Source organism: Xiphophorus couchianus, chromosome 3, assembly GCF_001444195.1.
Source record: "Xiphophorus couchianus chromosome 3, X_couchianus-1.0, whole genome shotgun sequence".
In the NCBI taxonomy this organism is placed as follows: Eukaryota; Metazoa; Chordata; class Actinopteri; order Cyprinodontiformes; family Poeciliidae; genus Xiphophorus; species Xiphophorus couchianus.
In genome coordinates this window covers 3,973,950-3,993,033 of record NC_040230.1, presented here as the reverse complement: position 1 = coordinate 3,993,033, position 19,084 = coordinate 3,973,950, and the positions used below count along the sequence as shown (strand labels likewise).

Genomic DNA, 19,084 nt, shown 5'->3' with positions numbered 1-19,084 from the left:
TCCTTCAGGTTCAACATGGAAAATATTCAACAGTGAAAGACAGAAACGGGCAAGAGCTAGTAAAAGATTGCAATCACTGACAATCGTTTGATCATAATTATTGCAACAAACTAGATAATTTACACACACATCTTTTAAGGAACTGTCCTTTCAGCACCACAAAATTAAGATGCATGCTAACAACTAACTATTTTTATCATCAGCCTTGTCATTGATGTTTTATATTACTCAAACAGCATGTAATAAATATAATTAGTGGAATTTGAAAAGTGTTTATGTGAGATTCAGTTTTGTGCACATAATTGTGGTTGAAAGGGTTCATTAACAGTCTGGACAAGAATGGATATGTATGGAAAAAGAAAATATTTGTATTTCAGGACTTAATTTCCTGTCTCATTTTCTAAACATTACATCTATTCCTCGATTTATCCATTCACTCATTTTTCCACTTCTCTTTCATCCTATCCTTTCATTCTTCTGTCCTTCTCTAACTTTTCCAGGTTTCAAAGTTAGAGCCTGTTCAATGTAGAATGAACAGGCTCTACTTTCATAATTTGATTATCCATAACTTGATTATCAACTTCTGCTTTTATATTTCTAAAATGCACTAAAAGAATTAAAAGTCTTAAAAACTGATTGTGGAAAATTTTTTGAATTGTGACATAAAAATGTGTAGCAACCCAATGTTCCAAAACTCAACAAACGATTTCTATAAAATTTTTACCCCCTTCCTCTGGATGTCATTAAGATAGATGGAGTTTGTTGTGTTTGCACTGAAAAAATACAGACATATAAAGTAAAACATTTATCTCAGAAAGATATTGATCATTTTTGTGAAGCAGATTAGCTGTCATTTGACTGTTTATTGTTCTTTAAAGCAAAAGAGAACATCTAACTTGAGTTTTGTTAGTTCACATTTGTATTTGTGCTGAAATAACAAGCCAAAGAGGTGAGGGCCATTGACCTTTTGACACACAGCCAATGAGGGGTTGACCCCTGCCTACAATGATGATTATTGACCTCCCATCAGTGCAGAGTTCCTCCAAAGCCACAGATTTATCATCAACGTTAACCTGAATGGATAGTTTTAGATGAAACTGTTGACTCCAAAAGATAAATTTAATCCCACTTTCACTATCAGGATTATTTTTAGATTACCTGGAAGTTTATATTGAAAGTCAAGTTTGATATTCAGATCATACTTTCATTTGTTTAATCCTTTATTGGACAATATAATACAAAAACAAAATGTTCTGCAATGTTTATTTTTGTATCTTTGCACTGAAACCTTCTGATGAACTTTTGACCTCAGATATTAAAAATTGTATTAAACCAATATTACACATATGACCTTTGTGAAACAAAGCCATCAAACAACAGAACACAGTAAGCCATCATAATGATTAGATTAAATTGAACCTCACTGCCTGGCTGACATCTGTAAACCAATGAAACGCCAAAGAACGATCAGATCAATCTCTCAGCATCTGTGGATACATAACCAGGCTGCTGTTAATCAGTTCATAGCCCATTAAACGCATCAGTTAGGCTCAGGCTGAATGTTCAACTGTTAAATTAAGATATTAAATTAAACAGCTGTATTCCTCTAATCTGATATGACTTTTATGTCACTTTTATCTTTCATACCCACCAAAACAAATAAGCACTGTAATATTTTTGAAAAGCATGCACTATTCTAGTCTTTTACTGTTGTTTTTTTTTATTAGCGTAAATGTAAAAAGCAATAAATTAAATAGTCTAAAGTTTAATTTCTTAAAGTTGCATCTTAGAAACTTTTTTGCTTGTTTGATTTAACCTGTGTAAAGCCAGAGGAGACATAAAGTGTTGGTGTTGACGTGTTACTGCGATGCCTCTGAGCCAACAAGGAAGATACACACAGAACCATTTTGGTGAGTAAGTGTGAAGTGGAGTGCAACAGAAATAACACCTAATTATAACCATTTTGATTCCTGTTGATGGCTCATTTCAACATCACACAGAAGTGCTTACAGTTCCGCTTTAACTATTCATCCTTCTGGAAAATTTACTATAGGTCTAAAATGAATACTTTAATTTGACTAACATATTTCTTCAGTTTTGGGGATGCCAATCTAAATCTGTAGAGAATCAGTGAAGGGAGCTGTCCTACAATTAGGGTTACCGTAAGGAGGCCTTCCAACCAAACTTATCAGCAAATATAAATCTAAATATCAGTGAAAACTAGACTAAAACATTGCTTTAATACCACCAGTGGTATTAGAGTGGTATAAACTAAATAAACACTGATGCATGTTGGTTTTATTCAAAACTTATCATCCTTTGACATTTTGTTGTCTTGTGAGAGATATCAGTATCCTTCTCTGTACCATACAAACCTTTTGGTTAAGTAAAAACAGTTCTAATTCTAAATTTGCCAGGGATTTGAATTACTCTAGACCCATGTATAAAAGGCAAAAACAATAAACAAAAAATAGTTTATTGTTTATTGTTCATGTAAATAGTTGGATCATATAAATAGTTGAGTTAGATATTTATACCTTTTTAGTGGTTGATGTTGTATAAAAGGTTAAGCGCAAACAAGCACCCATCTACTAATCATTTCACAGAACAAAACAAAGATAAAACATGTAAAAATACATATTTTAGAAAAACATACACATTTTATTTAATCAACTGAATATTTAAAAAAAGAAAAGGAAAGAAAAAAATCTAAGCTACATCTTTCTCTTATTTTGTAGGTAAGAAGAATTTCAGCACTAAATCTGTCTTTTCCAATGGGCCCAGTAGGTGACCTGGTCATTATTAAGGAGCTAGTCTGAGTTCAGATTAGTTCGATTTAACCGTTTATTTTGGTTTGACCGTTTTATATAGATCTTTTTTTAGGAGAGCTAGGAGAGCAGAGGACCAGCACGTAGTAACTTCCTATCAAAGCAGAAGAGACATTAAAACATTTAACCTCTAGGAACGTATTGGGTCTGCTTCAAATGTTTCTCATTGGTATTGTTTCGAGTCAGTGTGGACTCGATATGAACTCACACAGACTCATGGTGTTTGTTGCCTCAGCTGCTCAGGAGTGATGTGTCTTCGGAGGGATTTTGTGTGAAGTTGTAACCAGACAGTTAGCATCAAGTCTGGATTAGCCTGTCGCTATGGGATTAACCCACTCAGAGCCACTGATGAAATGCTCTTGATTCACATAAAATACTTATTTAATTGGGGGAGGGGGGTTGGCAGAGCTTGTAAAAAAACAACAGGAGTGTTTGCAGACACTTTCACCATGACAATTTGTTTCTTTACATCTTCACTATCCTGACAGAGACACCCACATCCAGTGTGTCTTTTAGTCTGATTGTAAAAGTTCTGAGAAAAAAGGGAGCGGTATAATAATTTGCATGTTGCTATTATTGTATTCTTTAAAAGTTTCAATTATAGCTTAATTTAGTGGATTAAGTGTAAATTTGCATATAAACGTGTGTTTTCTTGTCTATAAATGTATGCCTCTCTTGTGTTTGAAGTTTTGTGGTTTTATGGTCGGGTGGGGAGACAAGTGGCTTTCGGCGGTAAAACACAGGCGGTTTAATGAGCCGTCGCAATTAAGCTGTTACACTATGAGTCGGTACATTTTGTTGTTGCAGACTGATTTTATCATCTTTCATTTTTCTTCTTATATGAGCAGAATTAGAAATGAAATCAGCTTTAGATTCTTCAAATTTAAATTGTTTTAAGGATAGAATGAATGTTCAGCAGCGGTGGGTAGAGAATTCAAAAAGTGTTGACATGTAAGGGTTAAAAGTAGCCATTTAAGAAATTACTTAAGTAAGAATAAAAACGTATTTGGTAAAAAGGCTACTCAAGTGCTGAGTAGCTGATCAAAACATCTGTCATTTAATATTTAAAAATGACATCATAATACAGAGCAAAGTATAAAGTTCAGTGAAAATGTTTGTATTTTAAGGACCAAAATGATAATCATATAAATAATTACAAAATAACAAAAACAGACAAAAGAATCATTTTTGCAAATCAAATTCTTTGAATGCAAAACATATGAAACTTTAACAAAATCTGCAGGTGTGTGTCTGGTGAATTTTTGGTTAAAACAAGATCTTCATTCAGTGAAGTTACTCACAGTGGACACACTGCAAAAAAGTAAAATATTACCACATATTTTTGTTTAGGTTGCAGTACAAATAACTCAGTACACTTGGAATAAGGCAAAACTAATTCAAAAGTATCTTTTTAGCAATATATATAGACCCTTATTTTTAAGAAAATAATTTATGAATGTAGATTTAAAAACCACATTAGCTCCACTGGTGGATTTTTTTTTTCATTAAGAAGACCAGGGGAGCTAGTATGATTTTTTTTCTTTTTTTAATCTATCTTCAAGAATTGTTGGCTTAAAACAAACTTCCACATGTCTTGCTGAAAAGTTACTTTTAAATAAGTAGGTCTAGGCTTATTTCAAATGTACTAAGATATTTGCACTAGAAACTGGACAAAAATACTTGTTAAGATTTTGTGTTTTTGCAGTGTAAATTATCCACAAATGTTACTGAAGAGTAGTGATACTTCATAGTAAAATTACTGAAGTAAAAGTGCATAGTACAAAGTGCAGCACAAGTAAAAGTAGTCCTAAAAGTGAATGTAACTGAGTAAACGTAACTCATTACTAGCCAACTCTGCTGTTTTCACTGTAGTCTGTGTTTACGGCACTCTCCTGCCACACGGCACTCGAGTCTGTCTGTAAAGCCGTAGACGATGGGCCATCTGATTAGCTTCTTTCTGGAGTCTGTGAGCAGATTGAGAGGACAGCCTGTTGTCTCCATCACGTACATCCGAGGAAAGATCCTTCCCCACACACAGACACATTCAGATACCTTTAGAGGCGGTTGTTGAAATGCAGTCTCCACTCACAGCGAGATACCAGGCTGTCGTCTGCGGTCTCTAAACCCTCTCTGTTCTCATGGAGATAAGGAGTGTGTTTCATTGTTGGTAGACAACAGTCCTGTTATCATCTTATCAGAGTGCCAGTTCAAGCTGGAGGAGGCGGAGCTGAAGACTGTGTGTATTCATGTGTGTGTCTTTACAAAGGATGGGGGAAGTTAGATTAAGAGGAGTTTCTTTGTCATGCAGCAGGTGCTGTTGTCACTCAATTTGTTCTCACATTAAAAGTGTGTTTACATCAGTCTGTTTCAAACATGAACTAATCCTCATTCTAGGGCAATTAAATAACAACAGAGCCAAATCTCTTCTTTGTTGCATCATTCAATTCTCTGCCCAGAAATGCTCCTTGACACACAGAATTTTTCATATCTCTCAAAAACATTTGCCATGTTACAAGACCAATTTCCCATGTTGTAGGTGAAATAATTTGCCAATGGAACTAGTAGTTCTCCATCAACATTAACCAATTATTGACTTAAAACAAGCTCCTACATCTTGCTGAAAAGTTACTTGTAAGTTTGATGTTATTTCAGAAACTAGACTAAAAATACTTAGGATTTAGTGCTTTTGCAGTCTAATTTCCCTCCTTCCTTTTCAAGCTAAACCTTTATTTTCCTCGTAATCAAAAAAATAACTGCGTTTTTTGTATGTCTCGTTTTTCCTGATTTAGAAAAAGAGAAGAAAGAAGTTTCCAGAGAGCCATCTGAGGCAGATGTGAAAGAGGAAGCAGGAGTTCCAGAGGAGACCCTCAAGGAGGTGAAAAGGGAGAAAAAGGAGCCATCAAAAGACAAGAAAGAGTCAAAGAAGGATTCCAGCAAGGAGCCCAAAGAGCCCAAGGATGATACAAAGAAGAAAGAGTCATCTTCTTCCAAGGAAAAAAAAGAGAAGAAGGAGAAAGAAGGAAAGGAGTCTGGGGACAAAAAAGTGTCCAGGAAGTCCTCTTTAAAAGTAAAAGAGAAGAAGAAAGACCCGGAAGCCAGAGAGGGCTGATGGAAGCAATGCAATATGTAATCTTTATATGCATTTAAAAATATAAAGTTCATCTTCCACACTTATACTGTTTACATGTCAACATAAACAGGGCAATGTAACAGAAATATGTCCATTTATACAGTTTACATATGTATTTAGTTGTAAATATTCTGTTAGGGTTACATTTCTCAGTGGCAAAACCATTTCCTCCCAGATGTTTTTACACAACCGCGCTGATCCGCTGCTCTTCTGCTGAATCCACAACATATAGCCATTCAGAGAGTGTGTTTTCCAACTGTGGTGAACTTGGAGTCGACGAGGAGTGAGGATGAACGCAAACTCCTCCTCCTGCTCTTCGTTGTCTTTGTCTTGCCTCAGCAGCATTTGAACCCGCAGCACTAATTTCAGCAAGGGCCCCAAACCAGCTCACACCCACACACACTTTGAGGGTTCACCGGAGCCCTCGCCGCCTTTCCACCAGAAATAAAAATCGCCTGGCTCGTCCGGCCGCCCTGCTGCTTCTGGGTAAATCAAGGCTACATCCCACAGCCGCCGCTGCTGCAGCCACCCCCATCTGACCTTCACCGCTTTTTAAAGTTTGGTTCACTCAAGACGGATGCGTGGTGGCGTATGGACACGTACTTGTCCAATTGGAGTTCCAACCTTTGCTCATCTGTGATTTAAGCAGCTTCGTTAATGTCAGTTTAAAGAAAATAAATAAGCGTAATAGGAGTGAAACGAGAAAACTAGACATTTTTTTAGAAGCAAAAATTGCTGTGTTGTAAAAAAAACTCAGATTTGTACAACAAAACATAAACACTTTTTCTGATATTTCATTTCAGAGCCAACTAGACAGGCATAGCTTGAAAGTTTCCTTAAAGGATTCAAACACTACATTTAAGAAACATCTTTCACAAAAGACAATTGTATCTACTCTTTTTGGTAATGATTTTCACATTATTAGTATAAAATGAAGACACTTTCTAATTATGTCTTCATGTCCGCACATCCTTGGATGCAAGTTTTAGAAAAGCTACTTTTTTTTCCCCATTTTGATACATGCTCACGTGCACATTTGTACATTTTTTGTCATTAACAGACAATAGACTTTAAGAATTTTAGGTCCATTTCTGCCAGAATTAACGTTTGTAGACTCCTGCCATAGTTGCTGTGCCAGCAGCTCTGCGTTACTCTGTAAGTCCACATTAAACTTGTCTGTGGGTCCAATGTAGGCTGTTTTCTTGTCCGGGACACTTATTTTTATTTTTAGCTTGTATTGTGAAACAGATGGCTGTTTGAAATGTTGGTCTCAGCCTCTGTTGTCTGAGCAAAAACCCTATGCCCTCTAGTTTGAATATAGTTTCCCTCCATTAAAAAAATAAATAAATAAAATTAGATATTTGATTATTTCAAACATGTTTAAGTGTAAAAGTTGAAATAGCGTCATCTCATCTTTGCCAAGAAAGACTGTTAGAAATCTTGGTGATTTTGTAAAAGTATCCACTGGATACCATGCACTATAAGTTTCATATCATATGTTGAAATGTTTAAAATGTAGAGCAGGTTTTGGTTCACATCCATCAGGCTCCTCCTTGGAGTCTGCTTTTATAGCCATTGTTTATCCCAGAAGACATTTCTGTAAAAACTTTGGTAACTGTGAAGCCTGTAGTTAAAATACCCAAACATGAGAATAAAGTCAACTTATTTATGATTATTTAGTATTAAAAGTGTCTTACTTTAGGCAATTACTGCCCTCTAATTGTGGTTGTGATTGTGCAATATTCCTCCTTTTGTTCTGTTGATGGGGAGTAAATTACTTTCATTGAATGTGCTAAGTTTTCATCTTTTGCCAGTTAAAACGTCATCCACATTGAAGTACATCTTAAATATATATATTAACTCTGAGCAGTCATTTCCCCTTTGCCTCCTACTGCATTGGTCCAAGAGCTGTAAGTATATTTTTGTATGAATTGTTCCAAATGCTTAAATGTGGAGCAGTTCGCTTTGAATGAAAATGGGATATAACTTTTTATATCCCATTATAAGCACTTGTAATGGGATAACAGTTAATCAATCTCATAATAATTAGACACATTGTGGTCTGAATATTTTTGATTATGAGCTGATAGATATATAGGGATCTGTTGAAGTCTGAGGATGATTATCTGCTTTTTTATGCCTGCTACAATATTTGGTGTTACTGTATACGACTGAACACATAGTAAAGAACAATAGTGAAATTTTTTATTTTGTATGCTGGCGAAACAAGACGAGTTACTTTATTAACTTGACAAATGATAGTTATCTTTTTAGCCTTCAACCTCATCTTGTGCCATGTTTCATGATTCATTAAAGAAAAGTTTAGCATTTAAATTTACGTCAAAAGTTAATTTTGGATCTGACCTTTTTACTGAAGGAAAAGTTTGATTCCCCAGTTTTCCATCTTCTCTCATGGGCAGCGGGAACTTTTTATTCAAGCAGCACTCCTGAGAATATTTTTAGCCATCAACCTGATGAACACGGCTGTCTGCAGATTTTTAATGTCACTTTTTTTCTTTTTGACTATAAAAGCAGGATCAGCTACAGGTCGGGTAAGGATGCTAAAACAGTCATTTGTGTTTAATTTGGCAGCCGCCAGCAGTGGGTGCACGTTGAAGAGCCCTGCAGATGAAGTTACACTCCCCTAATTTTTGTTTTTCTTTCTCTTTTTTGGTAAATGTTTTTATTCCAGTCTCACCCCATATTATCTCACTATCAAACAAACCCTTTCTTCACTGTTTTTAACGCTGCTAAATTTCTTCCATTTACATCCATCTCATACCCTGAAGTTCTGTTGTTTTTTCTTGTCTTTTTGTTCCTTTTGGATTTTCTGCCTTCTTTTCATCTTTCATTCCCAGTCCACTTCTTGTTTTGACAGTTTTTTAAACTTTAGATTTTCATTTCCTCTCCGCGACCTTAAAAATTGCTTTCTGATGACTTCTGTTATCTTCTTTCATCGTCTTTGTTAACTTTATACATTTGCTTCCTTTCTTTCTGCACCACTCCATCCATCAACCTTCACAAATCTGCCATCTTTGTTTTGGGTTTTTTTTATATACATATTTCAGCTCTGTTTAGATCTTTCTTCACTGACAGAAAGTTATTCTTGGATGTGGAACTTTTTTAAAGGTCTGTCTAGTAAGACAAATCCATACAAATCTTTCATCCTTCAAGCAGTTTTTCGCAAATCTTAGTCCAACAGCTGAACTGAATACCTTTCAGTCAAGCTGAAAGTTATTCAAGCTTAAGATTATTCAAAAACATCTGGTTTGCCTCTGAAATCTAGCTTAATAAAAAAGCCAACTTTCTATTGTTTTGGTTCAATTGCATTAAGAACCAAAAAACTAACTCTTGTACGTTCATGAAATAAGTGTCAAGACCAAAAAAATGAGACACAGGTGGATGAAATGAGCGTCTGCTGAAGGGAAGCTGGACATAGATCTCGGGTGTTTTCACAACTGATTGTCTGGTAAACTTGGTTCAGTTGCTGGTGTGGTTCACTTTCACACTATTCTGCATCAAACAAACCAAACCCAAATCAGCAGCCTGTCCCACCCTCGTCTGTGGTAGCACTGCCCTAAAAACTACTGAAGGAAACGTCACAAAAACCTCTGTGAAAATGTGCTCAGTGAAGAAGACACTGAGCACATCTTCCTTCATCACAAAATGTACACAAAAATGGAGTTGAATCAGGTTTAATTAGTTGTAGGATTTCTTTTATGTCTTTGGAACAAAACCACTAGCCATTTCTCCCACTAGCGATAGACTCACATGTTTGTTTTGGTTGTATTTTCCCGGAATGCCCTGTGCTGTTGTCCACTTCCTCCTTTTAGAGCAGTCTCCAGTTCTCTTGGCATTCATATGCATTCAAACCGCACCAGAATTCGCTTCAACCAAACCGACACCGGGGTTTGTAGGAGTTCGCTTTTTGGTTTGCATCAGAGTTCAATTACGTATTCACACCTCGTCAAAAGGACTGGACTTTCTAGTCAAACAAACAAAAGTTCAATTGAAGTGGGCTAAACAGGGCTGGAGTGTATCGCTGGGTAAGAGGACATCATGGCTCCTTCCTGGGAAATGTTACAAAATCTTTTTTTCTAAAACCAACTTTTTTTGCTCTGCCCACTGATTAAGGATATTCTCAGTGAAGTCTTGTTTGCTGCAAAAATATTGAAGTAGCTTAAGAGATTAAACATTCAGGGTTTATTTTTTCACTCAATTTACTTCTTTATGATTTTTATTTGCTTCAATTTCTTGCTCTTGTTTTGTCTTTGATGTCTGTTTTGAATATTTGTCTTTTAGATTTACCAACTTCTCCCTGGTTTCACACTTGTGTCCAGTAAATCACCACAACTTGCAGACCAGGCTGCACACACCCAGCTGTTACGAGAACATCAAACAAGTTGTTAGCAATCAGAAAGCTGCAGATCCTCAGCAGCGGTCTGGATAAGCAGCGGCTGGATTTAGAGGCGCACATGTCATTCTCTGGGTTTTATTTCACAGCTTATGCTCGTCTCACCGGGTTTAAGGTGTAAACATGATGGATTAGATAATTGTGGCACTGTACTTCTCTTACTCCAGATTTGATGCAGGTTCAGGAGTTTTAAATTTTAAAAGATGAATAGATACGTCTTCCTTTTTTGTTTGTTTGAATGATGCTGATCCCATGTTTCAAGAAAATTACCTAGTTTTCTCAGTAGCATTACAAAGTTATGATTTTATTTCATTAAACAGCATCAACATTTTTGTCTTTCTGCAATATATTTTTTTGCCTATGATGTTATCATTCCTACCTAATGTTTCATTTGATTAGGATGATCTATTAAATATTGGTTTAGGTATTTACCCTAGAATCCCTTATATCTAAGTATTTATCAAGTTAGATTTACCAAATTAGGACATTTAGAAGGCAACTTCTGTAGAATGGAGTGAGACACATTTTGTCCATGATTTAATTTAATCTATGCTCAAGGATCAATTCATATTTACATAAATACACTTTATTGCTTTCTTTTTAAGGTTATCTGTTCTTTTTGAAAAGACTTGTATGACATCTGCTGTTCATCGCCCTTCTTATTGATGGATTTTATAGAAATATGTAAGTTTTTTCCTTTGCACCTTGAGAAGATTTGGAACTGCAACTTATTTTTCAAAAATATCATCAAAATGGAATATTTTCATTTTCAGTCTTTATTCCCTACCACATTCTTTAAAAATTAATTCTGTCCTCAGTCCATATGTCCATCTGTCCATCCATCCATACATCCATGCAACCATCCGTCCTCTCTTCCTTTCTCTCTCTCTTTTTACGAAGTGTTTTGTTCCACTTTTCTCTAGGTTTTGTTGCAACATCTTATTGCTTTGTGTGTCTCTCCTTATCACTTTCAAAGCTATAAAAACTGAAGTCTCATACTTTAACTGTGGGAAGTATGAATGCAGATTATCTCTGGACATAAATTTCAAATACAGAGCCGGTCAATAAAAAAACTATAAAAGAATACATTGTCAGATGAAGCGCGGTCTTTAGATCGGACTGGTTCAAACCGACTGGGTGGATGTTCCTGCTACTGCTTCTTTATTTATCCTGACTTCCTGTTCCATAAGGTAGGACAAACTGTCCATAAGGTTTTATCATATGTGAAGATAAATTTCTTCCTACATTACTTTCTGACCTTCCAACTGTTGTGAATCACTGCTGGCCCTGTCAGGGACAGTATAAATGTTTGGGTGGTTCTTCGACTTGAGCATGTTAATTGCCTGATTGGATGCAGCTGTGAAGGCGTTAAAGGAAGCTGAAGTTCACAGTTCACTCTGTTGCTGCCTTATATACAGCCTGAGGTAAGGGTGTGCTTTTCCAGGTCGATTTATTCGATATTTTATATGTTGTCGACTCAATTCTTTTTTATTGCTTTATGGTTAGATTCCTGAGAGACTTGCAACACTGAGGTTATCATCTGAAGTAGTTTTTCAGCTTATCAATTCACTAGTTATTAAATTATTATTATGGCCCTGAATGAATCAATAGTCTGAATGTGTTTTCCATGTTCATTCAATGTAAGGAGGACATTGCTTGTGAGACCCTTTGCCCACTTTCCAGTCTCAGTCCAGAGCTGGAGGTAACGATCTGAAAACTGAGCTTTCTCAAAATCACAGAGGGAAATCCCCTCTCCCTTCTCCTCTGCACCAATTTAACTGTTTTTCTTTTTCTTACTTGAGCTGAGGTTTTAAAAAGTCAGTTATGTGCTGTATGACTTTCATGACCTCTGGGCCCATGAAACCTGAAAGAAAAGCATTCCTGGCTTCCTTCCTGTGAACCGTCCTTTCCTGCAAATACGTGGCTTCTGTCTGACTGCAGGGAGACGGGCCAAAAGATTAAGTCTGGGGCCGTGCTCCTGCAAAAACCTTGTAAAGCCCGCAGTATGATAGATCCCACAGGTTCTACATTCGTTTAAAAACATCTTGACATGCCCTCTGATAGAAGCAGAAAATCAGCACAGTTACATACTCAAAGCATCAAAGCTTCTGCGAAGCTCATTTACACTTTATATGCAGTTTCCAGGGTGGTGTTGTGTGTTGTGAAAATAAGAGGTCATTCATAAAAAGCTCCATAAACATCTTGAATATCTGCAGTTTTCTCACTTACAGGGATGTAAACTGTGAACAGTTAAATGACGCAATTTGTTTTTATTGCTTAGCTCCACCCAACTCTGTCTGACTGAGGATGTTCACTCAGACATGTTACTCAACTAAATGAGATAACTAACATTTGTCCTGAAGTGGAGTTAGTTTACAATATGGAAACTGACCAAAAGCATTAATATAATACATGAAAAAGCTACAAATACATTTTTGACGCGTTTGCAGAATTTCCATAGAAATAGCAACATGCAGTCAGCTGATCAAACACAAAAACATTTCTTTCTGTGTTAAATAGATTTATGCAGTTACATATTTAATAGCCTGGAAGGTGCATGTCTATTAAATATGAATGTACAGCACAGAGAGTTGCTGCTTTATAGCAAATTTTTATGTCTTTTTATTTTTAGGTCTTTTTGTGCATTTTTATTGTTCTCTGGTAAATATTTGTTTTTAAATGATTCATGTCATCCTTTCACAGTCATACTTCCCATCTCTACCTAAAGAAACTAATTTTAAAGCAACATTTTGTGTTTTTGTTTAAATCTTATTTAAGAGCCTTCCATTTATTCTTTTCTCTAATATAAAATGACAAATGATGCCCCAGTGGCAGCTGTCTGCATACTGTGAGTTCACATGCAGCTTTTATTTAAAATGTAGAAGCCACGTTTGTGTTGGATGAGTCAACTCTGAGCTTTATGTTCACTCTTTGTGGGAAAGTGCTTCCCTTACACTGTGGACTTTTCTGATGCCAGAATCCATGACTAGAAATTCAATTTAAACTCAGGTTCCAATGCTTAAAGAGCCAGTCCAACTTCTCCCCCCTACAGCGTCCTACCGGCTGCAGGGGGCTTTAACCTCAGAGCTGCTGGGAGCTCCGGCTCCCGTCTGCAGGCAGTAGAAACATTACAAAGTGTCATGACCTCAGGTAATTCCCACATGGTTAAGACAACCCAAAAAGGAACATTCCCTACTAATCCATAGTCTTAAAATCTCCACTTCTCAAATGTAGTTTTCTTTAAATGTGCTTCCTTGAACAGGTTAGGAAATGTCTATGGGCTACAGAACATGTTTATCAGATATTTTGCACAAAATCATTCTTAGATCATGAGATTTGAGTCTACTCACTTCTGCTTATTTTGAGCTCTTTTCAAAATGAGCTGTTTTAGGGTCTCTTGTCACTTTTACTCTAGCTAGTAAACGCTATTAATGGCTCAACTCAGCATTTATACTCGCGTGTGAAAATGGTTGCAAACAGAAATGCAGTTATACAACTGTACATTTTTGAAAAGCAGAAGAATGCAGAAAGTGGTTGCTGAATGATACAGTAAGTCAACAACAAAACACTTGTCTTTCCCATTATACAGCAGCCACTGTACAGCGCCTGCAGTGGTAAAACCAGCTGAGTTCAGCTGGGGTTGCTAGGTAATCTCGCAGTGCTCGTCAAATGTGGCTTAACAATCGAAAGGTTTTTGAAACGGCTCATTTTCCAGACACAAAAAAACCTTGATGTATTACTAAAAATGTTTTTTTAAGCACTTGGGTTGTTTTAAAAGCAGTTGGGACCAAATGGAAGTTAAAAAAAATGTGGAACTCTATTTTATATTATGGTTTTTCTTCTCTTTTTGGATGATTTGTCCCGGAAAGTTTAGTCATCTTTTAAATAATTGTGAAATCTCCCTTCCAACCAGATAACTGTTTGACTTTCTGTCAAGAGACAAGTGTTTTTCTGCCACACATATTTACACATTTATGTCACTGACCCTAGAATCCACAGGCATGGATTTAGTGTCTCTCTTCTTTCATCCTTCCACGTTTATGTGACCATGTGAGAAAGTTTTCTTGCTACATAGCTTGTGGTCAGATCAGGTCAAATCCCCCAACCTTTCTCTGTTGCCATCTAGTGGTTAATATTCCTATAACCAAACCTTACCCATTTGCCATAAGGCATGGTGCCTTTCTTATGTTTTCTTTCTCCACATTGTCTCTTTCTTCTTAAAACATAAGCTTTCATTTTCTTCTCTCTACATCACAGAGCCAGTTTCCTTTGAGCCTCCCTGTAGCCGTCTCTTCTTCACACACTCACACCTCAGCCAGCCCTGTGGTGCTTCCAGCGCGCAGCATCTGACACTCAGTTAAAAGCTGCTGGGTGGGTCCTAATTATTTCTTTGAAGATTCGCTTTTTCTCCCCGTCTGAGCTTCTGATGGGCTTCACTTTAAAGAGGCCAGACGCACACAAACACAGCGGCAGAGTCAGGCAGCCTGCCTTGTCTGTCAGAAACTACTTAAATGTTGTCTCCAGCCTGCTGATTTATAAGAACACGGTGCTTAGATTTGCATTATGAAACAGCATGTTGAGTTTGGAGAAGCCTCTTGCTTTGTCAACCAATCACTGTCCCTCTGTCTCCTCTCAATGCCATGTTTTTGCCTTGATAACATTGCATGTCTCATATTGTGCTGCGACATGACCACTGAGAAAGATCAGTTTCATAACAATATTATACTGAATTTTGCCAAAAATAGTATTAGCAATAGGAGCTTCTCATTCCTTAAACAACCACAGAGAATAATATGCATTTTTATTGCATAGCAAAGATGCAACTCGGTTTCAGAAAGTGTATTTGTATCTAAGGAAGAAAAGCAGCTAAGATGATTGAAACAAGCAGAAGTTTTGTTAAAAGTTATTCAACCAATTGTTAAAATCACTGTTTTAGCAAAGAAAAATAATGAAACATTGGAATCAATTATTTCCTTGGGGGGACAGAGCTCGGATCAGCCCGACCATAGGGAGAAATGGGGAGTAAATTTCCACAAAACAAGATTAAACGAAGACATTTTCTAGAAAAAAAAGAGGAAATGTCTGAGCTCCGACTGTTAAAAAATTCGCAAGAACAAAATTCTGAAACTTGGATTTTCAATAGCCAAACATGTTTGACTTTTGAAACTCAGAAATTTCAAGCATTTTCTTGAAAATTTCTGAGACTAATCTCAAACCTTCTGAGTTTCTGGTAAAGATTTACTCCTGCTCGTCTATCTACCACAGCCCTAGTTTATGTTGTAGATCAGTAATACTAAAAACACTGTTTAGTTAGAAAAAAAAATAGTATGTTTAACAATCTGTGATTGAATAAAAAAGATTAAATGTGTCAATTAGGCTAAAAATGAGACTTCGGTTTCTTGAAATCTAAAATCTCCATTAATAAATTACTAAACTGATGGCTAGAGGTGGGTAAAATGAGCTTCTTCCACAGGATGGCTGGACTCGGCCGGTGAGAAAGGGTGAGGAGCTCCGTCATCTGGAGGGAAACCAAAGTAAAGCCTCTGCTTCTCCGCATCAAAAGGAGTCAATTGGCTAAACTAGCTAAATCAGTTCCACTGAAATTGAAACATGTCCATAGTTCAGATTGGATGATTCAGGGTGATTGGTGCAACATCTGTCCATTCATTCTTCTACCACACAATGATGCAAAATGTCTGACTTCACTTTCTGACACTCTGTAGCTCAGTAGTGAAAGATAGTCCCAGCAACAGTTTCTGTGAGTGGATCAGATTCTTGGACCACTTCGGTGGCTTCGCTGCTGGAAAGGAGAAGCAGCAGCTTTACTTAAGCTTCTTCATCACACCAGGATTCAATAGTCACAAGATGTCAATCATGAGCAACTAAACAGGATGTTGGATGCAAACTAAAAAATAAAATTGGTGCAACATGTTGAGACAAGGTGGTAATCATTTCAGTGGCTACCCACAAAAAAGATGCATGAATCTGCTTTGGCTGGTCAGGTCTTGATTTTCTCATATACATTTTCAAGAAACATATGACACCCATTATTAAGCTAATGTATATATTTTTTTCATGTCAAATGCTGAAACAACACAAGGACAACTAGAGCTTAGTGCATTTTATTCTATGTTGACTGAAAACAAAACCTCTACAAAACAGAAATCTTCTAAAAGCTGTTTTGTTTTCAAATTACCACATATATTCTTTATTTCAGATCTAGAACAAAAATCTAGCTCCTCCACTCTCTCTCACTATTAATGAGATGCTTATTATCTTTAAACTCTTAGAAACTTTAAACACAAATTAGATCATTTTAAACAAAGCTGAAATAAAATTTCAAAATTATAAGGCTCTAGAAGCATAAACACGACTTTGAAAACACATGGAGGTCTAAGAACAGGTGGCCAAACCAAATGGGAGTAAATCAAACTTTTTTAAACTGGAACAGCAGCCAGTGTGTGAACGATAAAACCATGAAATGAGACAGGAGAGTTGTTGGTAAGGTTAAAAGCATATTATTATCAAGTCATATGATTATTTTTACCTTATAATTAAAATTCTTTGAACAAAGCAACAACCTGTTCATGAATATTTGAAATCAAGTCAGAAATACATTTCCTTAGTAAATAGCTTGTTGGAAGTTGGTTTGCCCCTTTTTCAGGGGCCCCACAAAGTTTTGTAAAGGATGGCCAGCTGGGGCCACAAAAAAATTGGGGTGGTACAACAAAACCAAAAATCATTTTAGAGTTTCAGGAGTTTTAATAGGTATGTTGCTGATCAAAAATAATTCTAATGTTCAAAAGGTTTTAAAAGAAGAAAAAAACTTTATGTTAATATTTTTACAAGAATATAGGCAAAAGCACACATTTTTTTATCCTTACTAACTTCAAACTATACCAAACTTTTGCCGTCCTAAGTCAGCTATGAAAATGATTTCTATTTTCTAAATGCCAGTATGAGTAAGACTATTTTTAATTTTAGTAACATTAGATCACATGACTTTCCCCCATCACTGAAGCTCTTCCTTCATGTCACATTTCCAAACTGTGTCCCAGCTTTCGCTGTTGCTTTTGGAATACCTACTTCTTCTTCAGTGAGCGACCTTTCAGTCCATGTAAGAACAGGATTGTTTTAATGTGGAATGACATGTCCAGCTCCAACCACCATTTTCCTAAGGTCTTTTGCATTTGTTTGTGGGACAGATTTACAGTTTTATTCCTGAACATTATACTGGCTGGAAGAGATTTGCAGCAGAAAATTTCTTGAATAAATAACTGTAGCTCTTTCAGAAATCTGAAGGTACATTTGACTTGTCTGCATTTCTCTTCCTGATATCTTGGCTTATTTTGTTATTTTTTCCCCCATGATGTCACACAAGGAAGTGGTGAATTGATTCCTTTTTTTAACTGAAAAATTGTAAACGAACCTATCAGAAACTTACAAAACCATGACGACATTATCAGAGCACATTAATGTAAGTGTATCTAAGATTCTGGCTTTAAATAAAGTTTTACAACAATCTAATTCTTATTCTGGCATCTAGCTGAGGAAATAATTAGGGTAATCATAATTTACATAAAAATTCTGAAAATATATTTCTATAATCCTGAAATACTATCCCTTTTTTTGCAAAATTGACCAATTTAGCCTATCAAGTTTTACTTTGCTGTTGTATATAGCTCTTTAAATAAATATTGGAAGTCAAAATATGTAAATGTATATTAATCAAAACACTAAATATCTATAGGAGGGACTTTGCTTATTTCTGAAAGCCATATGTTTTTCTTTCTTTCTTTCTTTTTAGCGCAGAAGTTCAGTAGCTGGCAAACAGAAGCGGGTCCGCTGTCATTATTAAAAACTCGGCGGCAGTAACAAACTGAGGCGTGGAGCTGCAGATCTGAAGCAGCGGACCACAGACTGCGTCTGACGGAGGTTCGCAGAGGTCTGGAAGCCAGAGGGAAGGAGGGAGGTCCCGGGCTGCGCAGAGGAGGCAGGACTTTCTGGCTCCGCGGTGCGCTCCGACACCAGAGGTCCGCTTTAATATCAGAGGAGGAGTGGAAGCAGGTCGGCTTTTAACACCGCGCAGACACGGAGGCTGCGTGCAGTCCTGAACAGACAAACATCGAGCATCAGTGCGTAAAACGGAATTTTTGGATTGATACCTCAGATTTAAGATTTGTTTCCCCCCCCACAATTACTATTTTTAAAGCTCAGTGCGCTCCACGGCTTCTCTATGGACACTCATGAACTGGATTTGTGACTGTTCTTTTCCTCATAAATGACTTTAAGCTCACAATGGACTCAGTTTCCCCTGCAGAACCTGTGCAGACGCGCTGTCTCCTGCCTGCAGGCGCGTCTTTGTCATTTTAATGTCGCTGTCATTACCGCGCGTCTGTCTGATTGTCGCTCCGCATTTCAGAGCAAGCTAACAAACTGTGGAGTCTCTCTGCTGGTTGCAAGGCAGACTCTTGTTGTGGATTTCTGATCTTTATTTATTTTTTTTTACTGGAATATTTTTTGCATCCAAACTTTTTGGTCCTTTCTTCCTGGAGCAAACCGATGATGTCGCCCCGCTGCTCGAACCCTTCCTCCCGGTCCACCTGTAGGTTTTTCCTCTGCTTTTTGTGGCTTCTACAAACGCCCCGCTCTTCCTCTCCGCTAATTACAGGTAAGATTAAAGGGATCGAATGGCTTCATAATAACACATCA

General features: G+C 36.8%; 2 protein-coding genes across 3 annotated transcripts in view; both read left to right on the top strand.

The window, feature by feature from the left end:
• bbs9 (Bardet-Biedl syndrome 9) overlaps window positions 1–7,633 on the top strand; it is a 150,357-nt gene extending 142,724 nt beyond the window's left edge. For both annotated transcript variants that reach the window (XM_028013515.1, XM_028013514.1), the window contains one exon: window positions 5,618–7,633. In XM_028013515.1, the coding sequence (XP_027869316.1) occupies window positions 5,618–5,937 (320 nt within the window). In that variant the 3' untranslated portion in view covers window positions 5,938–7,633. The remainder of the gene's footprint in view (window positions 1–5,617) is intronic.
• Window positions 7,634–18,211: 10,578 nt separating this feature from the next.
• Window positions 18,212–19,084, top strand: part of bmper (BMP binding endothelial regulator) — a 39,609-nt gene continuing 38,736 nt past the window's right edge. Inside the window, exon 1 of the mRNA XM_028012260.1 lies at window positions 18,212–19,043. Coding sequence (XP_027868061.1) covers window positions 18,935–19,043 — 109 coding nt within the window. The 5' untranslated portion in view covers window positions 18,212–18,934. The remainder of the gene's footprint in view (window positions 19,044–19,084) is intronic.